The sequence below is a fragment of the Lynx rufus genome, unplaced genomic scaffold (assembly GCF_022079265.1).
Source record: "Lynx rufus isolate CCGP_SWC_20201006 ecotype Redwood Valley unplaced genomic scaffold, mLynRuf1.p SCAF_16, whole genome shotgun sequence".
NCBI classification, from domain to species: domain Eukaryota; kingdom Metazoa; phylum Chordata; class Mammalia; order Carnivora; family Felidae; genus Lynx; species Lynx rufus.
In genome coordinates this window covers 27,157,501-27,181,301 of record NW_025814830.1, presented here as the reverse complement: position 1 = coordinate 27,181,301, position 23,801 = coordinate 27,157,501, and the positions used below count along the sequence as shown (strand labels likewise).

At 37.8% G+C, this 23,801-nt stretch overlaps 1 protein-coding gene across 7 annotated transcripts in view; it reads right to left on the bottom strand.

The window, feature by feature from the left end:
- RBL2 (RB transcriptional corepressor like 2) overlaps positions 1-23,801 on the bottom strand; it is a 54,410-nt gene that overhangs the window by 6,323 nt on the left and 24,286 nt on the right. For 6 of the 7 annotated variants that reach the window (XR_006961862.1, XR_006961863.1, XM_047078407.1 and 3 more), the window contains 12 exons: positions 22,048-22,157; positions 21,244-21,347; positions 18,612-18,749; positions 17,216-17,380; positions 16,586-16,697; positions 13,463-13,732; positions 12,995-13,275; positions 12,728-12,904; positions 4,781-4,852; positions 4,029-4,134; positions 3,222-3,427; positions 1,713-1,877 (listed from right to left, as the gene is read on the bottom strand). Coding sequence is in view for 5 of the 7 variants with exons in the window: in XM_047078407.1 (XP_046934363.1) it covers positions 1,713-1,877; positions 3,222-3,427; positions 4,029-4,134; positions 4,781-4,852; positions 12,728-12,904; positions 12,995-13,275; positions 13,463-13,732; positions 16,586-16,697; positions 17,216-17,380; positions 18,612-18,749; positions 21,244-21,347; positions 22,048-22,157 (1,906 nt within the window). In the remaining 2 variants the exon portion in view is untranslated. Of the gene's footprint in view, positions 1-1,712; positions 1,906-3,221; positions 3,428-4,028; positions 4,135-4,780; positions 4,853-12,727; positions 12,905-12,994; positions 13,276-13,462; positions 13,733-16,585; positions 16,698-17,215; positions 17,381-18,611; positions 18,750-21,243; positions 21,348-22,047; positions 22,158-23,801 lie in introns of those variants that run through there. The other variant, XM_047078409.1, reaches the window with a different exon arrangement.

Below are 23,801 nucleotides of genomic sequence, written 5' to 3'. Positions count from 1 at the left end.
GGAGTCAAAAGTTATACACAGATGTTCCACTGCACAGGGATAGGATGTCCTAACCCCCCCATGTTGTTCAAAGGTCAACTGTATTTCTTCCTTAAATATTTATTTGGTAGAATTTACCACTGAAGACATGCTTTTAGGGCTTTGCTGATTTATGTTTCCAGCATTCACAATCCCACTGGCAGTATCACTGGAATTAGATCAAACTTCTACAATGGCTGGAGGAAACTTTATCTTTTAAATATTTGGTCTACTAAACATTACTGTGTCTTTGTTATTCAAAGTTAACTGATTTTTCTACAAGGGATAAGATTATTCCAAGGTATGCTAATACTGTAGTAAAAGTTTTTTCATTTTCTAAGATTTTTGCTGCTTTCTTGTTTTCTCTAACTTATTTTTATTTTTTTAATGTTTGTTTATTTTTGAGGAAGAGAGAGAGAGGGAATGTGAGTGGGGGAAAGGCAGAGAGAGAGGGAGACAGAATCCCAAGCAGGCTCCATGCTGCCAGTACAAAACCCAACATGGGGCTCAAACCCATGAACTGTGAGATCATGACCAGAACCACCCACACGCCCCCCTCCAACTTTTTATTTTAAAAGAAAAGTTGGAAGAATAATACATTGAACACCCTATCATCAATCATTAACACTTTACCACATTTGTTCTCTCTGTATAATTTTTTTTTAGTTGAACTATCTGAAAATAAGTTGCTCACACCGAGGCAGTTCACCTGTGCCTACTTTAAACATATTCTACATAATCCAGTACTATCATCAATACCAAAGGAATTTAACAGAAATTTAACATTCAACTCCCCCATTAAGTTTTCCCACTTGTCCCCAAAATGTCCTTTTTACTGTGCTTTTCTGTGCAGAATCTAAAGATCATGTACTGCATTTGAGTGTCCTGTCTCGTGCTCACTTCAGCAGCACATATACTAAAATTGAGTGTCCTGTCTCTTTAATCCTCTTCACTCTAGAACACTACCCTCCCCCATCTACTCTCTCTCTCTTCATTATACTGACATGTTTTTTTGAAGAGTCGAGGCCCTTTTTTGTGTGTGTTTCTTTCTAAGCAATCTTTATGAATAAGAGTATTGCATCCGGGCCTTTAGGAATGAACTGTCCTCCTAAACCCAGTACACGTGATTCCCGGTGCCTCAAGGACACTGTGTTCTTTCCCTGTTCTTCTGCTTCCTGGATACCCCTTCCTTCCACACGTCAGCACCTTGCTAACTTTTCTTCCATCAAGGTCTGATGCAAGCTTCTCTCCCCATCGCAGACAGAGGCAGATGTGGCCGCACAAATCAGCACTAACAGGACTAGCTCACCACACTGTACAAAACGTCCACTGCTCCCCTTAGACAGAGATGCTACCTGTCCCAGAAATAGATATTCAATAATCAGTTTAGAAATTCAAGTTTTCTTAACAAAAATTTGGAATTTTAAATGGAGTAAAAATCCCCAACTCCAGATCTACAGCAGAGTGAACTGTAAATACACAAACAGGAAAAGGAAGGAATGAAGATAAATCTAAATCCTTTACTCTATTTCCAGCCTTAACGTGTCCCCCAAACCCCTGATTTCTGCTTTGCTGGGACCGACTTTTCCCTGGTAGCTCCCATCACTCATGGGAGTGCTGTTTTCCATCAACCCCAGTTCTAGCATCCTATGCATTCTGGGGTTAGTAAAGGCCAAGATTTATGTTAGGCTCACCTTTGAAGGACTGTTGCTGAAGTAATAGAAAATCTTTTCTCGAGGAGAAAGCATCGTTTCATTTTTATGTGGTGAAATGTAGATAGGATGATTTTGAGATAGCTGTATTCGGCGAGGAGAGCCTGTCCTGACAAATGGATATGGAGAGAGAGGAGGAGCATCCATCTGTTTGGGGGAGAAAAAGTCAGCATTCCTAAGAAAGGTAATGAAATTTCTAATCAGGTATTTTTTATGAAAAACTTAAAACATTTTTTTATTTAAAACATTTTATTTAAAACAATTTTTTTTAATAGTTTTTTTTTTCTTTTTTTTTTTCAACATTTATTTATTTTTGGGACAGAGAGAGACAGAGCATGAACGGGGGAGGGGCAGAGAGAGAGGGAGACACAGAATCGGAAACAGGCTCCAGGCTCTGGGCCATCAGCCCAGAGCCCGACGCAGGGCTCGAACTCCCGGACCGCGAGATCGTGACCTGGCTGAAGTCGGACGCTTAACCGACTGCGCCACCCAGGCGCCCCTAAAACAATTTTTTTAATGGTTTTTTTTTTTTTTTTTGAGAGAGAGCAAGCAAGGGAGGGTTAGGGGGAGGAGGGGGAGACAGAATCTGAAGCAGGCTCTGAGCTTTCAGCACAGAGCCCAACGCAGGCTTGAAACTCACGAAATGAGAGATCATGACCTGAACTGAAGTTGGACGCTTAACCAACTGAGCCACTGAGGTGCCCCTAAAAGTGGTTATTTTTACTGAAAGAGTAGAGAGATATAATAAGCCAGTAGCTTTATGAATGGCAAACAGTAATTATTAGCAGCAACAATTACACCTAAAGAAAACCACCCAAATAACATGTAAGTGTTGGCTTTGTGCCAGTCACTGTTTTAAGCATTTTTAATACATTATAGCATTTAATCCCCAGAGCAACCCTATAAACTAGGGATTACTCCTATTGCCATTTTATATATGAGGAAACAAAAGGCAGGGAGAAAGCTAAGTAGGTTGGGCGCCTGGGTGGCTCTGTCAGTTGAGCATGGGACTTCAGCTCAGGTCATGTTCTCTTGGTCCCTGAGTTCAAGCCCCACGTCAGGCTCTGTGCTGACAGCTCAGAGCCTGGAGCCTGCTTTGGATTCTGTGTCTCCCTTTCTCTCTGCTCTTCCCCCTCTTGCACTCTGCCTCTGTCTCTCAAAAATAAACATCAAACATTTTTTTAAAACAAGAAAGCTAAGTAACTTGGAAGGGCACCAGAGCTGATCAGTTTTGGACAATATGAATGCATGCAGTTTCTCTCTTGTATTACAGTACTTTGTAGGGAATCCAAATACCATCTAATTCTTGTTTAATGCTTCACAATAAAAGAAATTCTGTTGGTTAGGCATATGATTTCTGTTAGAGATTTCCTCAGCTTTATTTAACAAATGAATGATTTATAAGACCAGTTTACATACAGAGCAGCTCAACCTATGTGATTCCTCCTCCCTCACAGGTGAAGAAAGTATGAAATAATCCGTCACACTTACTACGTTTGCTTGTGAGTACTTCATGGCAAATGTTTTAATTTGCTTTATGTAGATATTGTTGTAGAACTGAATGAGGTCTCCCCTCTCCTCCTCTTCCATGTCACTGTTGGCGCCTGTGAGGCGAGTAGGTGTAGGAGGAGCGCTGCTGGGCTGTGGAACGGGCAAGGTGCTGCTGGACCGCATGACGGGACTGGAGTCTCTGCTGGCTGCAGCAGGTAGAACACAGGATGATAAACAGACACTGCTCATGCAGCTTGTTTTTAGAAAGAAAATTCAGGAAGATAAAGGCGAATAGCTACCCTCTATACTCGTTTAATGGCAGCCAATGGGCACTCTCTTCTTCATCACAGGGAGAAAGCACAGAATATTAAGTAGTAACTTGACCCCCTGCCATGAATGTAGTAAAAGCTTCCGGGGTAGTTTTCGTTAATAAGTTACACCAAATTTTCTAGGACCTGTGCCCTTCATTCAGCGATACAAATCAACAATTAAGGGTGGTATTTCCATAGCATGGTTTCAGTTAGCATGCCAGATGTTTCTGGAACTCAGGCCAACAAATTCCTGCCGGAAACCTTGTCTAATTTCCCTGGAGAAAAATGTTACACACAATGTGCCTCCAGGCTATGGGATGAAGGACAAACAACTTTGCCACTAAATTCAGAACTCTGTTTATTGTTAAGTTTTTTGCCAATATTTTCAGTTTCTCTAGTCATAATTCCATTTAGTAAGCCTCAGTCTCTAGGCCTAAAAAGTGAGAAGCTCCTAATTTTGTCTTTGTAAGTGTTCATAAAGATCTTAAACGCTTACTTCTGTCTTTGTTTAGTTCTGTTGGAGAATTCTGATGGCTTCTGCTGTCACTGCTGCCAGAATTTCTTCTTTTCCTTTTCCCTTTTATCAAAACACTTCTATACACCTTTAGAGAGACCACAAGAAGGAGACAGATTCATTGAGCATACCCTAGATGACCTTGACCTGTTCTCACAACAACTCCATTTGATCTTAGCTGCATTTATTAACCTCCCTGAGGAGGACAACTATACCAAAGATCTATTAAATAACAGGTCCAGGACTTATATTAGGGCCTGTTTGGCCTCAAATTCCAAATACAGGCCTATAAAAGGATAATATAAAGAGCAGTGCTATCACCCAACCAAGAAATCAAGTTATTCTAAGTCAAATACAAAGATCCTGCATACCTATCCTTTGAAATAAACGAGCAGCATTAAAGGTAAAGTGAGCTTTACCTTTAGTGGAGCTAAACCAGCCTCCAAGGTGACACAGAAGCTAAACAACTTCCTCAACTGACATCTATCCTGTGATTATCCGAACTAAGAAGAAATCAAATATTTCACCTCATCGTTTGGAGAAAAGAGGGCGTAAAGTAATCAAGATGGGAAGTTGTCTGTCCATAATTAAAGAAGATTAAAGAAAAGACTTTCTTAAAGTAGAATCTTAGTTTTTATTCTGGAAAAAAGGCCTTAGAATCAACTGTGGTTAATTTTTTATACTTATCAAACACTTTAAGCTTTATTTTCAGCCCTGAGAGAAAATATAGTTACCTGGCTCCGGGCTTGTGGCTGAGTCCTATAACAACGCATAATGTTCTGGAAGGACTTGTCTTCTTTTGTGACCTGGCAAATAATGAGAGTATCCTGAGAGAGAAATTGACTTCAAGCAAAATATTTTGAAGAGCTCTGTGAATCTGCTCCCCAGTGAAAGTGGTGACAGTCATATAAACAAACAGCCATTTCAAGTCTCTGGAAATGGTCCTAAGGGCATATAAGAAATGAAGAACTACTATTCAAGAAAACCTATTAAAATTCAATACCAAGACAGGGAGTAAGTGGTATCTGAACAAAGACCTGTACTAAAAAAGTACAGTTAACAAATGAAGAATTCACCACAGGGACAAAACAGATTTAAACTGGCAAAGAAAAAAGAATTAGCAAACTTGAGATAGGCTGTGCTATCTGAAGAACAGAGAAAAAGGAAGGAGGAAAAATGAACAGAGCTTCAGGGAGCTGTTACATTCAGCAAACATACACAGGAGAGAAGCAGAAAAAAGGTTAAAAGAAATAAAGGCTCAATCCTTCCCAAATTTATTTAAAAAATAGTAACCTATATATCCAACAAGTTCTAAGAATTCCAAGTGTAGGATAAATGCAAAGAGATCCATACCCAGACATATGGTGAAAATGCTGAAAGCCAAAGGGAGAAAATCTCGAAGGCATCAAGACAAAAAACAACTTCTTGCTTACTAGGAAACCCCAATAAAATAACAGGCAACTTCTCATCAGAAACTATGGAAGCTGAGAGACAGTGGAATGTGCTTAAAGTAAAAAACTAAGAATTCAGTGTCCAGCAAAGTTATCTTTCAAAAATGTATGAAAAATAATCTCAGATCAAACAACAACAGTGTTAGGTCTGCTAACAGACTTATCTTACATGAAATACTAACAGTTCTTTAAACTAAAAGCAAGTGACCCCATGCGAAGCCTAGTGGCTCATTGGTACAGCACACAGCTCTTGATCTCAAGGTTGTGAGTTTGAGTTCCACACTGGGTGAAGATACAAAAATAAAATCTCGAAAAACAAAAATAAAAAGTGACTTCAGTAACTCAAACACACATTAAAAAAAAAATCACAGGTAAAGATAATTATGTGACTGTAAAGACAGGATAAAATCCATATATATTTCTCCACTAATTTAAAAAGCCACTGTATAAAGCAATACATAATTAATGTATTGTTGGACCTAAAGCATACCAAGATGTGATACATCTGCCAAAACCAGCACAAGAGGAGGAGGAAAGCTGTACTGGGCTAAGGAAATGACTCCAGATGACAACTTGAAACCACAGGAACGAATAAACAGAATCAGAAATGATAAGATGAATATAACAAAACCTATAAATTAAGTATACTCCTTTCTTCTCTCAGTTCCTTAAAAGTCATAGAATTCTAAAATGACAATGTAATTGTTGGATTTGTAACATTTATGGATGTAATATGTATCACAATATATCACAAAAGATTAAAAGGAAACAGCTATATACAAATAACACCTCTGTGGGGCGCCTGGGTAGCTCAGTCCGTTGGGCGTCCAACTTCAGCTCCGGTCATGATCTCACAGTTTGTGGGTTCGAGCCCCGCGTCGGGCTTTGTACTGACAGCTCAGAGCCTGGAGTCTGCTTTGGATTCTGTGTCTCCCTCTCTCTCTGCCCCTTCCCTGCTCATGCTCTGTCTCTGTCTCTCTGTCTCTCTCTCTCTCAAAAATAAACATTCAAAAAAAATTAAAAAAAAAAACAAATAACACCTCTGTATCTCACCAGAGTTAAGTTAGTATAAATCTAAAGCTGATTTTGATATAGTTAAGATACATATGTAGGAGTGGGGAAATTGGGGAGATGCTGGTCAAAGAGTACAAGCTTCCAGTTATAAGATGAGTAAGTTCTGGGGATCTAAAATGAAGCATGGTGACTATAGTTAACAATACTGTATTTATATACTTGAAAATGGGTAACAGTTGATCTTAAATGTAAGGTGATGGATATTAACTTTATGGTAACTGAAATGCAATTACATATACATGTATCAAATCATTACATTGTACACTCTATGGTGTACAACACTTATCTCAATAAAACTAGGGGGAGAAGGAGGGAGGGAGAGAGAGAAAAGAGATGTATATGGTAAGCCCTAAAGTAACCACTAAGAGGGGCTCCTGGGTGGCTCAGTCGGTAAGCGTCCGACTTCAGCTAAGGTCATGATCTCACGGTTCGTGAGTTCAAGCCCTGCTTCAGATTCTGTGTCTCCCTCTCTCTCTGCTCCTCCCCCACTCACACTGTCTCTCAAAAATAAATAAACATTAAAAAAAAATTTTAAAAAGTAACCACTAAGAAAATAATTTTTAAAAATGGAAAAAGTCACTACTGAAAAAAATGCTATATCACAAAATATTCATCTAATGCAATGAAAGTAGTAAAGGAGGAACAGAGGACCAAAAAGACACATATAAAAAGTAAAATGACAGTTATAACAATAACACTAAGTGTGACTGGATTAAACAACACAATCAAAAAGCAGACACTGTCAGACTGGATTATAAAAGATATCTATGGGCGCTTAGGTGGCTCAGTCCGTTAAGTGTCCAACTTTGGCTTAGGTCATCATCTCATGGTTTGTGAACTTGAGCTCCATATGCTTGGGATTCTGTCTCTCTCTCTCAAAATAAATACATAAACTTAAAAAATAAATAAAGAGATCCAACTATACTCTGTACAAGAAATATACCTTGTACAAATATACCTGAGGCGCCCGGCTGGCTCAGTCAGTTAAGCATCTGACTTGATTTCGGCTCAGTCATAATCTCATGGTTTGTGGGATCAAGCCCTGCATTGGGATGTGCTGATAGCACAGAGCCTGTTTGGGATTCTCTCTCTCCCTCACTCTCTGCCCCTCCCCTGCTCTCTCTCAAAAATAAATGAACTTAAAAAAATACAAATACATTTGAAAGAAGGATGGGAAGAGCTATATTATATATAAACAGCAACTTCCAAAAAGCTGGGTGGCTATGCAAATATTACACTACAGACTTTAGAACAAAAAGTAAAAGTTCCTAGAGATATAGAGCAACATTTCATAAATGATAAAAGGGTCAATCCATCAGGAAGCTATAACAATTGTAAACATTAATGCACCTAATGACAGCATCAAAATATATGAAATAAAAACAGAAGTAAAGGGAGAAACAGATAATTCAATAATATTTGGAGAGTTCAATACCCCACTTACAACAGTGGACAGAACAACTCATAGAAGATCAACACAGATGTGACTTTAACAACACTATATAACAACTAGACCTAACAGACATCTACAGAACACTCTACCCAAGGACAAACAATATACATTCTCAAGGGCACACTGACTATTCATCAGGACAGATCATATCCTAGCCTAGGAAACAAACCTTGATAGGGGCACCTAGGTGGCTCAGTCAGTTAAGCTTCCAAGTCTTGATTTTGGCTCAGGTCATGATCTCACAGTTGTGAGATCGAGCCCCAAATCAGGCTCCTTGAAGCCTGCTTGACATTTCTCTGTCACCCTCTCCCTCTGCCCCTCCCTGCTCATGCTCTCAAAAAACAAACAAAAAACTCAAACCTTGATAAATTTTAAAGGATTGAAATAAATGAACACACCTAGATAACCAATGTCTTAAGCCAAAAGAGAAATTAGAAAACGATATAACATACCAAAACTAATGAGATGCAGCTAAAGGGAGGCTTAGTGGGAAACTTACAGCTTAATTAATGCTTACATTAATAAAGATACTAAATCAATAACCTAACCATCTTAAGACGCTGAAAAAAGATAAAAACTAAGCCTAAAGCAAACAGAAAGGAGGAAATAAAGATCTGAATATATATCAATAAATGAGACCAAAAGCTGGTTCTTTGACACAGTCAACAAAATTGACAAACTTTTAGCTAGACAAACCAAGATAAACAGAAAGAAGATTCAAGTTACTAGTGACAAAGAATAAAAAGGACTATAAGGGAATATTATGAACAACTGTGTGCCAACAAATTACACAGCATGAATGAAATAGGCAGATTCCTAAGAAGACACATACTGCAAAAACTGATTCTAGAAGAAATAGATGATCTGAATAGACTTATAACAAGAATTATTCATCAACAAACCACCCACAGAGCAAAATATGGGCCCACTCCCATGGCTTCACTGCTGAAGTCTATACAACATTTCAAGAAGAATTAATATCAATTCTTCACAGACTCTTCCAAAAAAACAGAAAAGGAAAACTTCCCTATGCATTATATGACTCTAATATTTCCCTGATAACAAAACATGACAAAAAAACATTGTATCTCTCATGAATAGGACAGGGGCACTTGGGTGGCTCAGTCAGTTAAGTTTCCTGTCCGACTCTTTGTTTCGGCTCAGGTCATGATCTCACGATTTCATGAGTTTGAGCCCTGCATTGGGCTCTGTGCTAACAGTGCAGAGCCTGCTTGAGGTTCTCTGTCTCCCTCTCTCTCTGTCCCTTTTCCACTCCTGCTGTTTCTGTCTCTCTCAAAACAAACTTAAAAAAAAAAAATGTTGGGGCTCCTGGCGGCTCAGTTGGTTAAGTGTTCAACTTCAGCTCAGGCCATGACCTCACGGTTCGTGAGTTTGAGCCCTGCGTCAGGCTCTGTGCTGATAGCATGGAGCCTGGAGCCTGCTTCAGATTCTTGCCTTCCTCTCTCTGGCTCTCTGCCCTTCCCCCACATACGCTCTGTCTCTCAAAAATGTTAAAAAATATTTTGTTAAATAAATAGGACAGAACTCCTAAACAAAAATACCAGCAAAGTGAACCTAGTAACATAAAAAAAGAATTATACGCCATGACCAAGTGGTATTTACCCCTGAAATGCAAGGTTGGTAATGTATGAAAATAAATATAATACACATTTAAGTATTAGTAAATATTTAATATACCCAAATTATATCTATAATATTTATATCTAATATTGATATCTAAATACCAGTAGAATAAAAAAACACAATCTTCTCAATAGATTCAGAAAAAGTATCTGACAATTTCCAACACGCTTCACAATAAAAACACTTAAAAAAAATATCAGAACTTCCTCAACCTGATAAAGTTTTTTCAGTCATGAACAAAATCACAGCTACTATCATATTTAATGGTGTAATCTAGATGCTTTCCTCCTAAGATGAGAAACAAAAGAATTTCTGCTCTCAACACTTCGATTCAACATTATACTGGAGGTTCTAGCCAGAACAATTAGGAAAGAAAAAGAAAAGACATGCAGTATGAATGACAAGTAAAATTCTTTCTGTAAGCAGATTACATGACCTTATACATAGAAAATCCTAAGGAATCTATCAATTAGAACTCATAAATGAGTTCAGCAAGGTTGCAGGACACAAAAATCAACTGTATTTCTCTATACTTGCAATGAGCACATCAAATTTAAACATCTGCATTTGTAATAGCATCAAAAAGAACATACAGGAATAAAGTCAACAAAAAAAGTGTAAAAGTTATACTATGAAAACTGTAAAACACTGTTGAAAGAAATTAAAGATGATCTAAATAAAGGGCAAAATAACCTATATTCACAGATGGACGGTGAAAATTTGTTAAGATGGCAATACTCCCCAAATTGATTTACAGATTCAACACAATCCTATCAGAATGCTAGCTGACTTCTTTGAGACAAGAAGTCAGAATTGACAAGCTGATTCTAAAATTCATAAAGAATGTCAAGGGATTTAGACTAGCCAAACTAAACCTGAAAAAGAAGAAATAAGAGGAAGGACTCTCATTTCCTGATTTTAAAACTTAGGTCAAATTAACAGTAATAGTAATCGAGGGGGGAGGGGCGGGGGGAGAGATCTACAGTAGATAGTAATCAAGGATAGAATTAAGAGTCCAGAAATAAACCCATGTGTCTACAGTCATCTGACTTTTTTTTGACAAGGGTGCTGAGTATATCAGTGGAGAAAGAATGTTCTCTTCAACAGTAGTACTGGGACAACAACTGGATAGCCCCATGCAAAAGAATAAAGTTGGACTCCTACCTCATACCACATATAAAAATTACTAGAAATGGATCAAAGACTTAAATGTAAGAGATAAAACTATAAAACTCTTAGAAGAAAACAGAGATAAATATTCATGACTTTGGATTTGGCAATGTATTCGTAGGACACCAAAAGTATAAGCAACAAAGAAAAAATAGATAAACTGACTTCATCAAAATTAAAATTATGATGGGGCGCCTGGGTGGCTCAGTCGGTTAAGCGGCCGACTTCGGCTCAGGTCACGATCTCGCACTCTGTGAGTGCGAGCCCCGCGTCGGGCTCTGTGCTGACAGCTCGGAGCCTGGAGCCTGTTTCAGATTCCATGTCTCCCTCTCTCTCTGACCCTCCCCCGTTCATGCTGTCTCTCCCTGCCTCAAAAAAAATAAATAAACGTTAAAAAAAAAAAAATTAAAAAAAAAAATTAAAATTATGCTTTAAATAACACTATCAAGTGAAAAAAAAACACAGATGAGTGAAAATATTTGCAAATATCTGACAAGACATTTGCATCCAGAATATATAAAGAACTCCTACAGCTCAACCACAAACAAAAAGCAAACGACCCAATTCAAAGATAGGCAAAGGATTTAAACTGGTATTTCACCAAAGAAGATACACAAATGACCAGTAAGCGAATGACTGACTGGGATGGCCAGAATTAAAAACTCAAATAACGATCAATAAAGCACAATAAAAGACACTCAACATCATCAGTCATTAGGGAAATGCATATCAAAACCACTATAATATATCAATCAATACTCACTGGGATGACTATAATAAAAAATAGAAAATAAGTTGGTAAGGATGTAGAGAAACTAGAATTCTCCTGCACTGCTGGTGGGAATGTAAAATTATACAGCTCTTGTGTAAAATATGGCAAGTTTCTCAAAAAATTAAACACAAAATTACCATATGACCCAGCAATTCCCCTCTTGGGCATATACACAAAAGAATGAAACCAAAAACTCGAAGAGATATTCGTACCCTCATGTCCACAGGAGTGACAGCTAAAAAGTGGAAGCTACCCAAGGGGCCATCAATGGATGAGTGGATATACAAAATGTGGTATGTCCATATGATGGGATATTGTGCAGCCTTAAAAAGGAAGGAAGTTACAACTCATGCGATGACACAGATGAAGTCACAAAAAGACAAATATTGTACAACAGTCACAGACAGAAAGTAGCTAGGGAGCTAGGTAAGTAGCCAGGAGCTAGGGGGATGGGGAATAGAGAGAACCTACTTAATAAAAAAAGCAGTTTTATTCTGCAGGGATAGAAATGTTTTGGAACAAGATAAAGGTTGAGTGTACAATACTGGGAAAGTACTAAATGCTACTGAACTGTTCATTTAAAAACGGCTAATTTACATTATGTCAATTTCACCTCAATAAGTTATTTTGAAAAACAAAGTCTGATAACAAAAAGTGTTGACAAAAATGTAGAGAAATCAGGATGTTTGCATACTGCAGGTGGGAATATAAAATGGTGCAGTGACTCTGGAAAAACAGTCTGGCAGTTCTTCAAATGGTTAAACACAGTATGTACCCAGCAATCCACTCTTAGGTATATACCAAAGAGAAATGAAAAACGTGTCCATGCAAAAACTTGTACACAAATGTTCACAGCAGCATTATTCAAATAGCCAAAAAGTGCAAACACCCAGGTGGCCATTGATGGATAAACAAAATATCATATATTCATACAATAGAATATTTTGTAGGGATGGTTGCGCATTTCTGTAAATATACTAAAAACCACTGAGCTGTACATTTTAAATGAGTGAATATATGGTAGGTGAATTCTATCCCAATAAAACTGTTAAAAGTGTTCTGAGAGTAAGGAAGTAGCTTCTTTACTTTTCCCTCTTATACTCCAAATGGTACTCACCTTTGCCATCACATAAATAGCACACATTAACAACTGGTCCAGATGTCTGTCCATCATAAGCTCAGGACACTGAATTATGGAGAACTCAAAACAGGTCCAGATTTTTTTCCTCAGTTCATCTGAAATATCCAGTTTAGCACAAAGATCCCGAAGGCGGACACCTGCCAAGTGGTACACCTGGTAGATAAACAAAAACATTTCAAACTTTGTTTACCTAACACTTCTGTTTACTAAGCTCTGCCCTGGGAAGGGTACATGAAAAATTACCTTTCTAAAGAAAAGCGATAAAGAGCTGGTCTTCCTGGGCCTAATACTGTTGCCAGTTAAAGGTGGGCCTTGTTTCTGCTGGTGTCCACCTGGGGAGATCTGCTGAATGGCCACCTGACCAGGGACTTGCAAAGTTGTTCCTGTCACCTGTGGAGAGCTCAAACTTCCAGTCAGAGCCTGAGCACTAAGGGGCTGGATGGAGCCAGTCACAGCTTGGGCCTGCCCTCCAACATTGACCTGGACTGGGAAGAATGTTATCCCTCCATTTTCATTCGCAATACCTATAATTTGTTAGGAAGAAAATGATGATGATGAAAGGTTCTCCAGGCACGGGTTTCCAATTTCTCCCCTCCCAACCTCCTTCCCCTCTCCACTCTTATCTCATATGGTCATTCCAGCCAAGTCTCAGGTAACTTTCCAATAAAGGCCACCGACAAAGAACTCAACATCCAACTCTGCCTTCCTCACCTTGTACAGGAATGGTCACTGTTTGTCCATTGTTGGCTGTGACAGTAGCTGTTGCCATGGTGACCAAAGTCTGCCCAGGAACTGGAGTGACAGAAACAGCCTCCCCCGATACATTCTGCACAGGGACAGCATTGACTAGGGGCTGTGGGGGAATGCGCCCAGGTGTCCCTCCATCAGAGGGGCTATCATTCTCGACAAATAACCGCCTTCTGGTGGAGCTGGCTGTTGGGGAGCTATATCTGTCATATAATGTGGCTGGAGATGTCATGCCTAGAGTCAAAAAAAAAAAAATCAAACGGTTTAACTCAAGGAAACTGAGATCTGACATACATCCAACCTGTTATGTTCAAAACTAATCAGTGTTTGAAATACTTCATAAACAAACATCACAGGGGTCATATCATAGCTCTGTTCAACTAAGGAAAGTTCAACCGAACACTATTAAGAACAAAATTTAAACACAGGAATTCTCTATTTGTTCCACAGTGCTCCCTCCTACATTCCACCTTCTGCTGCATCGAACCAAACTTTGCCCTCCACTGCTAGAGGGCCTTGATGATTTAGGGGCAGTTTAAAGAATTACTCTATTTTCCTAGGATACTTTTGACTATATTCAATGTTTACCTGCCACTCAAGTGCACTGTGATTTCACTGTGAAGCCACTACTCGATAAGGGGACATGATGGACTTGATATTACTGTGGTATCATCTGGGAGCATTTCCCCCAGTTTTATAAATTTTCATCTTTGTGTTTTTCCACATATAGAAAATTACTAGGACTCAATAATGTTCTTCAGCAAGAACAGATATATGTGAGTTGGACTCAAGCTTAGTTTATTTTTAAAACTTGAATGAGATGTAATTCACATACATTTTAATCACTTAAACTGTACAATTCAATGGTTTTTGGTATATTATGTTAATTCATTTTTAACAGAAATATATATAATGTATAATTTGCCATTTTAACCATTTTAAGTATACAATTCAGTGGCATTAATTACATTCACAATGTTGTGCAACCATCACCACTGTCTCTTTCTGAAGCTTCATCATCCCAAATAGAAACAAACTTGAACTATTATGGCTCAGTCTGTTGTTAAATATTCACACTAGTGGCTTAATGTTTATGCAGCAATCCCACCCTCTTCCATGTCTGGCTATAAAATCTGCACATCAGTGGGTTTTTAAATTTAAAAATATATTGTAGGGAGTGCCATAAGGGGAGTGACAGGAGCAGTCCTGACAGACCATAGCTTAACATTTCAATTTCTAATGGCACAGAAGCGAACAAACTTACCAGATTTGTATTTGGAACAAAGTGCAGTTGGAAGGAATGCATTATGATCATTATCTTGTAAAGTATTAAGAAACGTCACGAAAATGGAGAAGTGGTAAGTATAAAGAAAATGAAGTTTAAAGGCAAGTCCTAACCCATAGATCAGGGAAGCAGAAAAACAGTTAAGCCATTATGATTCCTCTTCCAAAAAACGAGGAAACTTTCATAGAGATCATCCTTATTTATTGAGTATGCACTGATATAAAGTGATTCCTGATTTTATTCTTTATTATTTTTCTGTTAAAGCTTATTTATCTTGAGAGAGAGAGAGAGAGAGAGAGAGAGGGAGAATGTGAGCAAATGGGGGAGGGGCAGAGAGAGAGGGAGAGAGAGAATCCCAAGCAGGCTCCTGTCAGTGCAGAGCTCTAATGGGGCCTGAACTCATGAACCATGAGATCATGACCTGAGCTAAAGTCAGATGCTTAACCGACTGAGCCAGCCAGGCACCCAATGATGTCTAATTTTAAAACTGATCTTTCTTCTTATCAATTATATTAAAAGGTTGACCTAGAAACAATAATATCCTTCTAATGGCATCCAAGGATTTAGAACTCTCTGAACATAAGTTTAAAGCTTGCACCTGGAAGATATTACAAAGGACTTCCTGGTGGGGCAGCCTGAGTGGCTTGGTTAGTAGAGCATGCAATCTTGATCTTGGGGTTGTGAGTTCAAGCCTCACAATGGGCGAAGAAGTTACTTAAAAACCAAAAAAGCTGCCTAAAGACAACCTTATGAATAGCAAAACTTCTCTTTTCTGTACTTCTTGGGCCAGCACTGCTGTCGTATTAACCAGTGTAGCACAGCTCAACTGACAAGAGTCAAAGCTGAACACACTCGGGCCATTCAGTACTTTTAACTCACTGGCTTGCCTACACCTAATTGCACCATACAGCTCTATCTTTAAGAAGCTTTGCTGTTTCTTCTGATTTTGAAAGTAATACATATTCATCTTAAAAAATTTACAGAAAGCACCTGGAATTCTATCATCCAATAATAATCATTCTTAATAGTTTGGTTTTTCCGTTTCAGCCCTTTTGTATGCTTATATATAAACACACACTTAAAATACAGTAATCACATTAATATACTGTATTCTCTTTGTAAAGCCATTCATTATTTCATGCATCTTACTGTGTTCCTAAATATTCTTCAAGAGCATTAACTTTTTTTTTTTTTTTTTTTAATTTTTTTTTTTCAACGTTTTTATTTATTTTTGGGACAGAGAGAGACAGAGCATGAATTGGGGAGGGGCAGAGAGAGAGGGAGACACAGAATCAGAAACAGGCTCCAGGCTCTGAGCCATCAGCCCAGAGCCTGACGCGGGGCTCGAACTCACGGACCGCGAGATCGTGACCTGGCTGAAGCCGGACACCTAACCGACTGCGCCACCCAGGCGCCCCAAGAGCATTAACTTTTAAGTGATCCATGTGGTACTATAATGCACAGAATATTATCTTCTATATAAACCCTATTAACTTCACTTGTAGTTTTACAGAATTTCAATTCCCAGATATGAGGCTCCCAAATGCTCCCCCCTAGTATTTTATTTTATTTTTATTTTTAAAGTTTTTTTTAGCATTTATTTTTGAGAGAGACAGAGACAGAATGCAAGTGGGTTAGGGGCAGAGAGAAAGGGAGACACAGAATCCGAAGCAGGCTCCAGGCTCCAAGTCGTCAGCACAGAGTCCGATGTGGGGCTTGAACTCACAGAGCTGTGAGATCATGACCTGAACCGACCAACTGAGCCACCCAGGCACCCCTCTCCCCTAGTATTTTAAACTTACTTCTTCCAAGTCCTCCAGTATCAGCACGAACTTCACTCACCCTTCTGGGAGTCAAAGGAGAGCCAGTGATACAAATATCATCTGCTCTTTCCAGGTTCTGAGGTGGCATAACCTATAAAGAATTATATGCACAGAATATCATTATTCAAAAAAGCATTTTAATTAGAATACAGTAACAATCTGAGGCAAAAGAAAACTTGGCTCATCAGTTATTCAACCTAAATAAAATCAGTTGTCTTTTTCATTTTCATACTGAAGTGGACAAAAATTCTGGCAGGCTTAAAAAATTCAAAACTAATAACAATACTAAATACGAATCCATCTTCATTACCAATTTAGAGAATTAGAATATCAATCACTGTAATGTACAGAAAATTAAGAGAGAATACTGCATTCTTACTCTGTCACTGAAACCTTGGCACAATCACAAATTATTTCTGAGTCATAGCTTTAGAGGTTTCTTCTTAGATACAGGGGTGACTATACCATATCAAACCTAAATGCCACCCTCCCACTTCCCATAAATAAGAAAGACATTAAGTTTAATTGCTCTCGGTGAAACAGGAATATAAATAGACTAGATACTGATATACTTTTCTTCTAGAAAGATGCGAAGGTATTTTCACAAACCTCTTCGCAAGTCGGAACCCTGTTTTCGTTGTCTCTAATTCTGTCCCAGAGTGGAGACTCTGGTTTCCATGCCAAATGATCCAAGATCTGTTCTTCAATCTGATTAAGGTGTTTTACCACCTCTCTACAAAGACCATCTTCCGCTCTAATGAATACTTCTATCACCTGAAATAACAAAAAATGTTCTGGTTTAATAATTTTTTTCACCACAAACTTGTTTTAAGTGTGAAGTAAAATGGACACATGTATTCAGATGCTGCTTTATACATGTTTATAGATACATTAATTCATCAAAATTCGAAGCCTAAAGAATAGTACTATTTTGAAATAGCTGGTCTTCCTTTCACTGTCTTTATAAATAATTATTATATAAAATGCATGCGGGAATTATATAAAATCTTTGGTATAACAGTATATTTTAAACAATTTTCTAAGAAAAAAGATGCCTATTTATTGAAGTTGAAAAATACTACTCTCAAAACTTCATGTTTAAAAACTCTAGGGCTGTCTGGCTGGCTCAGTCGTAGACCATCTGACTCTTGATCTCAGGGTTATGAGTTCGAGCCCCACATTGAGTGGTAGAGATTACTTAAAAAAATAACCAAATAAAAACTCTAAACATTCAATCCATACCATTATAAAAGCTGATTTTGACTACTACATTAGAAAGAATTAAGATAAATTCATATACTGAATCAGTATCAAGACAGAAACAACTACCAAATCAATGCTATCACTCTGCACCTCTATATAACATGTGAATGATAATTTTTATCTTCTTCTGAAGGACACTTTCATTGTTATTTCCATAAAATGAAAAAGGTTGCTATATAAGATCAGCTACTGATATGTTTGCCACTTTTTTTGAAGGCTACTTAGCTAATAAAATGAAAGCGTTCTAAAAGCCTTTATCAGATAAAAGGAAGAATCAAATGAAGGTTTTGCCCAAAAACAAGTCTTCATACCATCTTAAAAGAATTTAAATAGCTCTTAAGACTGTTCTATTTCTTCTCTCCAAATAGAGCAGAACTTACTAAATATGTAATTAAAAAGAGAAGAGAAAGGAGTGCCTGAATGGCTCAGTCAGTTGAGCGCTGCACTCTTGACTTTAGTTTAGCTCAGGTCATGGTCCCAGGATTGTGGGATTGAGCCCTGGGTCAGGCTCCATGCTGAGCATGGAACCTACTTAAGATTCTCCCTCTCTCTCTCTCTCTCTCTCTCTCTCTCCCTCTACCGCTCTCCCCTGCTCAAACTCCCTCTCAAAAAATTGAAAAAAAAAAAAAAAAAAAAGAAAAGAGAAGAAATGTACGTAGGTAGCAAAATGAATTAGCTGCTGAACAACAGGAAGTTCATCTCATCTATAATTTCCTCATAAGTGTCAGATTTTTTTAAATACCTTATAAAAATGATAAAGTGGCACATCAAATATTTCAGTAATAAATGGAAAATTCCCAGGAGGCTTATAAGAAAAAGTGACGACCTCAAGGCAGCAGGCCAAAAGCGATCTATGGAATGCATCTTGTTCCAGAATGCCCTACAAAACAAAGTTATTAACATTTAGAAACATAAGCCTACTCTAACAAGACATTTCTTCCCCAGTCAAGTTAAATAAAAATACCAAAGCATGTCATTTTTTGAGTTAGTGAGAGGTATGTGCTTAACTTCCTTATAAAACGTTTCTTAACTTTATAAATAAGACCATGTTTTAGCAAAAACAAGTATTAAAAGAATGTATATGAACTTTTAAAAATCTTACATATTGTAAAATACAGGTAATAAAAAATTACATCCCTAATAAAAATATACATATACTCTGCTGCTTAGAGGAATAATAATATGGAAAGATGTTACAAAACAGTATTTATAGTGAGAGGCCACTCTCATAAAAGGACAGCTAGAAGGAAGGGAGGTGACTGGCTAGATCGTCATGGACCAAAAGTCAACACGTTTATCTCAGGACACATAATCACATTTTCCTTTTTGTTTTTGCTTATTAATTTTCCAACCCTATACATAAACATTTACTATTTTTGAATTAAAAAGTTATTTAGACACCAAAAACAGAGGTAACAGGAGAAAAAAACAGATAAACTGGCCTTCATCAAAATTAAAATCTTTTGGGGGTGACTGTGTGGTTCAATTGGTTGAGCATCCAACCTCAGCTCAGATCATGATCTCATGGTTCATGAGCTCGAGCCCCATGTTGGGCTCTGTGCTAACAGCATGGAGCCTGGAACCTGCTTCAGATTCTGTGTCTCCCTCTCTCTCTCTACCACTCCCCTGCTGTGCACACTCACTCGCTCTCTCAAAAATAAACATTTTTAAGAATATTAAAACCTTTTTTGTATCAAAGGACACCATCAATGAAGTAAAAACACAACCCACAGAACGGGAGAAAATATTTGCAAATCGTGTATCTGATAAGGGATTAATATCCAGACTATATAAAGAACTCCTACAACTTGACAAAAGGCAGACAATACTACTGAATATTATGGATAATATTCTGAATATTATTTAGTCTTAAAAAGGAATAAAGTTCTGACACATATTAAAACATGGATGAACCTTGAAAACATGATGCCAAGTAAAATAAATGAGACACAAAAGAATAAATATTGTATGATTATACCTAGAATAGGTAAATTCATGGAGACAAAGTAGAGATTACCAGGAGCTGGAGAGAGAAGTGAATGGGGAGTCACTGTTTAATGGGTACAGACTTCCAGTTTGGAATAATGAAAAAGTTTTAAAGATGGCTAGTGGTAAGGGTTGCATAACACCATGAATGTACTTAATGCTGTTGAATTATACATTTAAAAATGCTTAAAATGTTAAATGTTATGTATATTTTCAAATAAAAAAGTTGTTTTAATAAGTTTCTTAAGTGAGTATACATGTATCCAATAATTATTATCACCCCCTAAACTGCAGCTATGTTTTATACACCCTTCTGTATATTTCAAAGTTTAAAACTCTGTCATTAACAACTTTTAAATTCCAACAGTCATAATTTTACATATAAAAAAGGAATGTAAATAGTTACAAGAAATCAGAACAATTATCAATTTTAAAATTTTCCTAAAATGTTACTTTAAAAAATAGTTTTTAGGGCACCTGGGTGGCTCAGTCAGTTGAGTGTCCAACTCTTGATGTTGGTTCAGGTCATGATCTCAAGGTTTGTGAGATGGAGCCCTGCCTCAGGCTCTGCACTGATAATGCAGAGCCTGCCTGGGATTCTCTCTCTTACTCTCTCTCTGCCCCTTCTGCTCTCTCTCCCTCAAAATAAATAAATACTTTATGGAAAAAAAAAGTTTTTAAAAATTTTTATTGATGTCATTTAAGTAAATACCACTTATTTCAAAATCAATTTATATTTGGCTAGTAAAATCTACAAAAAGTAATCACCTTCATCAAAGAGCACTGGTTGAATGTTGATGCTAAAGTCCTATCGAGTCAACACTCAACTTACTCTTGCTACACAAGGCTTGTCAGGAGAGTATACAGGTTAATAAGTTCCTGTATTCTAAAAACTCAATTCAGGTTAAGTCTGAATGTTTCAATCCTTTTTTTAAAATATTTATTTATTTACTGGGGAATAGGGGCAGAGAGAGAGAGAGAGAGAGAGAGAGAGAGAGAGAGAGAGAGAATGAATCCCAAGCAGGCTCCCCACTGTCAGCCCAGAGGTTAACACAGCATTCAAACCCACGAACTGTGAGATCATGAGCTGAGCCAAAATCAATAGTCGGGACGCTTAACTGACTGAGCCACCCAGAAGCTCCTGAATGTTTTAATCCTTGACTACAGTCTTACGGCCCATAGAAACCATGAGTTACAGCATATGGCCTGCTGCACTGAGAAACACTAAGTGGGGTAAGGAGACTCAGAACACAAGTTTCCTTAGGTGCCAATCACTCCCTCAGAGCCATGGTTTTGTCTTTGTTTTGTTTAGTTTGGGTTCTGTATGGGTAGGGCCAAAAGGGAATTAAATTTTATTGTGCTGATCAACACACTGGTCATTTACTCACAGATAAATCCATGTCTCCCAGTCTTTTCTGTTCCTGCTCAATAACTGATTCTAATACTTTATAGTAGAGCATTTCTGCAAAACGAAAATGTTTGCTGGCAATTTCTGCATAAATAATAAAAGAAACAGTCACATGCTAAGAAATTATTGTAGAAAGTGAGAGTTTATCCCATCCCCTGCCCACGAAATAAAATATAGAAACCAACCAATTACTTCATATACATGCACTTCTTACACCTGCTGTTCCCATCATTCCTAAGATTTCTTAATTTTCTTCATGGTAACCATACTAACGCTCAAAATTTTCTAAAATTATGAAATGAAATTTGCACTGAGAAAACTGTAATAGCATTCCATTAAGAGTCATATTTTTTTTTTTGTAAGTTTGAATTGAACAGCTGTATGCTAGGAGGTATACAATTGGTTTGCTATTCTACTCATACTTGGTTCTAATTCATAACATCAAACAACTTCTAGAACAGGTCTGAGCATGAAACAGTTATATCTTCTGAACTTATTCTTAGTATTTTAAAGAATCACTATACTTCTATATTTAATAGTATCTAGTCGACAAGTGAAACTAAAGATTTTGCAAACAAAGTACCAGAAGTCCAACCAGTCTAAAATTTCTCTTATGGAGAAAGGCCCAGAAACTACTTGGTTGACAAAAAAAAATTGGATATCCATATCTCAGACCTCAATCTAAAGTCATAAATCTTTTCTTCATCTTTCTGATTTAGTTACCAAGAAAGGACCCTGTAGTTAAACTTCAAAAATGAACAATACAGACAATATTAAGCTGTACCTTTAGTTGAATTACTGAAATCCTCATCTGGCTGGGAATGCTGAGAATATATTTCATACATTTCTTTCAATCTGTTGGCAATAGCCTGTGTTGGATCCCTGGAACATGTCCTAAAATTAAAAAAAAAAATTTTTTTTTAATTAAAAAAAAAAAAGTATCCAACTTAAAGGTCTTGCTGAGTCACAAATTAACTGTGTATAATTCTGTAGTTTTACTAACCTATAAATATAAAATACTTTGAACAGAAACTACACCTCCCAAAGTATTCTAGGAGATGCCATACTTCCTTATCGCAGGTGCTGGTCCTACCGTTTTGCATGAAAAAAATGTATCTTGTGTGGAGCTGCATGCAGTTAAATTTAGCATTCTTGACTGGCCCCCATCTACCCTACACATCTGAAATCACTGGTAACAAACAAAACTGCCTTCAATTGTTTCCTCAGAGGGCAATACAAGTCCCATTAGGAACTCCTGGAAGAAAACAGAATGAAGGGGTGTATAAACTATACTACAGACTCATAGAAACCATTACTGGCACTTTTCATTTTTTCCTCCAAAGCTAGGTGTATTTCATTGATTTTTTTTTTTTAACTTGAAAGGCAATATATATTCAATGCAGAAGCAGTAAACAAATTATCAGCAGTTGTTAACAACTATGTTTCTGTCTTTTTGTTGTTGTTGTTAGGAATTAACATATCCTTTTAAAACTTGTTTTTAAATATGTTTAAGGCGTAAAATTCCTAGTAGGGATTCCTAGTAATTGCTACTAGGAAAACCCCACCTGAATGAATACCCAGTGGCAAACCACTATAAAATGTTTTGGTTGCATGTGGGGCAGAGGGGTAGAGACCATCTTCATAGCACCCCAGCTCCACGGGGTCAGTACACAGGTCTGTACTACTGTGACGCCCATGAGGTGATCTAAGTTGCTTTTCCTTCAGCAAGGGTTTTACTTGTCAGAAAGGCATTATGCTTGACCTCCAAATTTGACAATTTACCGAGGAGATTCATAACCTTTGGGTTGCTCTGATATCTGACATATTTGCTGGATTCTGGGCCATATCCTGGAAGGCCACCGGAGCTTCTGGATCCTGCATGGCTGTAAGAACCTTTGGATCACTATGAACTTCACTGAGCCCAGGCATTCCTGCCATTCCAGGCTTGCCCCCAGGAAAGCACCTAGAAAAGAGCCAGTTTGAGCTTCTGTCATCTAGCTTCTTCCTCTCTCCAGGTTCTCTCGTGTTCTTCCCAAGCCTTCTCAACCCTACTTTCTATTCTTTCTTTGATCTCTCGCTCTTCGTGTTTTCACTCTCCACTTTTTCACTCATACCTTCTCTGATGTTTGGCAATTTTCTGGCCCTCACTGATCTTCTCTCAGCATCGCACTAGCATCTTCATCATAGTCCAGTTTACAAGCAAGGGCAAGGTCACGTGCTGCTTCTTTTCAATGGCCCAGAAGTCTGGGCTTTCCCATGCCACTTGTAATGCTGAGCTGAGTCAGGATTTATTTCCATAGCTCTGTCACAGTCTTGGATGGCAGTGTTTGGCATCTGTAATTTAATGAAGACACTGGCTTTCCTGGCACACAGAATGGCCAAGCGAGGATTCAGCTTAATGTCATCTGGGTACAAATCAATGGCCTTTTGCAACTCATCATCATTTAGGGCATCCAATGACAGCCACTATTTCATCATTTGCTGGATCCATCATTTCCCCACTCATCTCTATATTTTCATCTCCCATTTCTTGAGGGG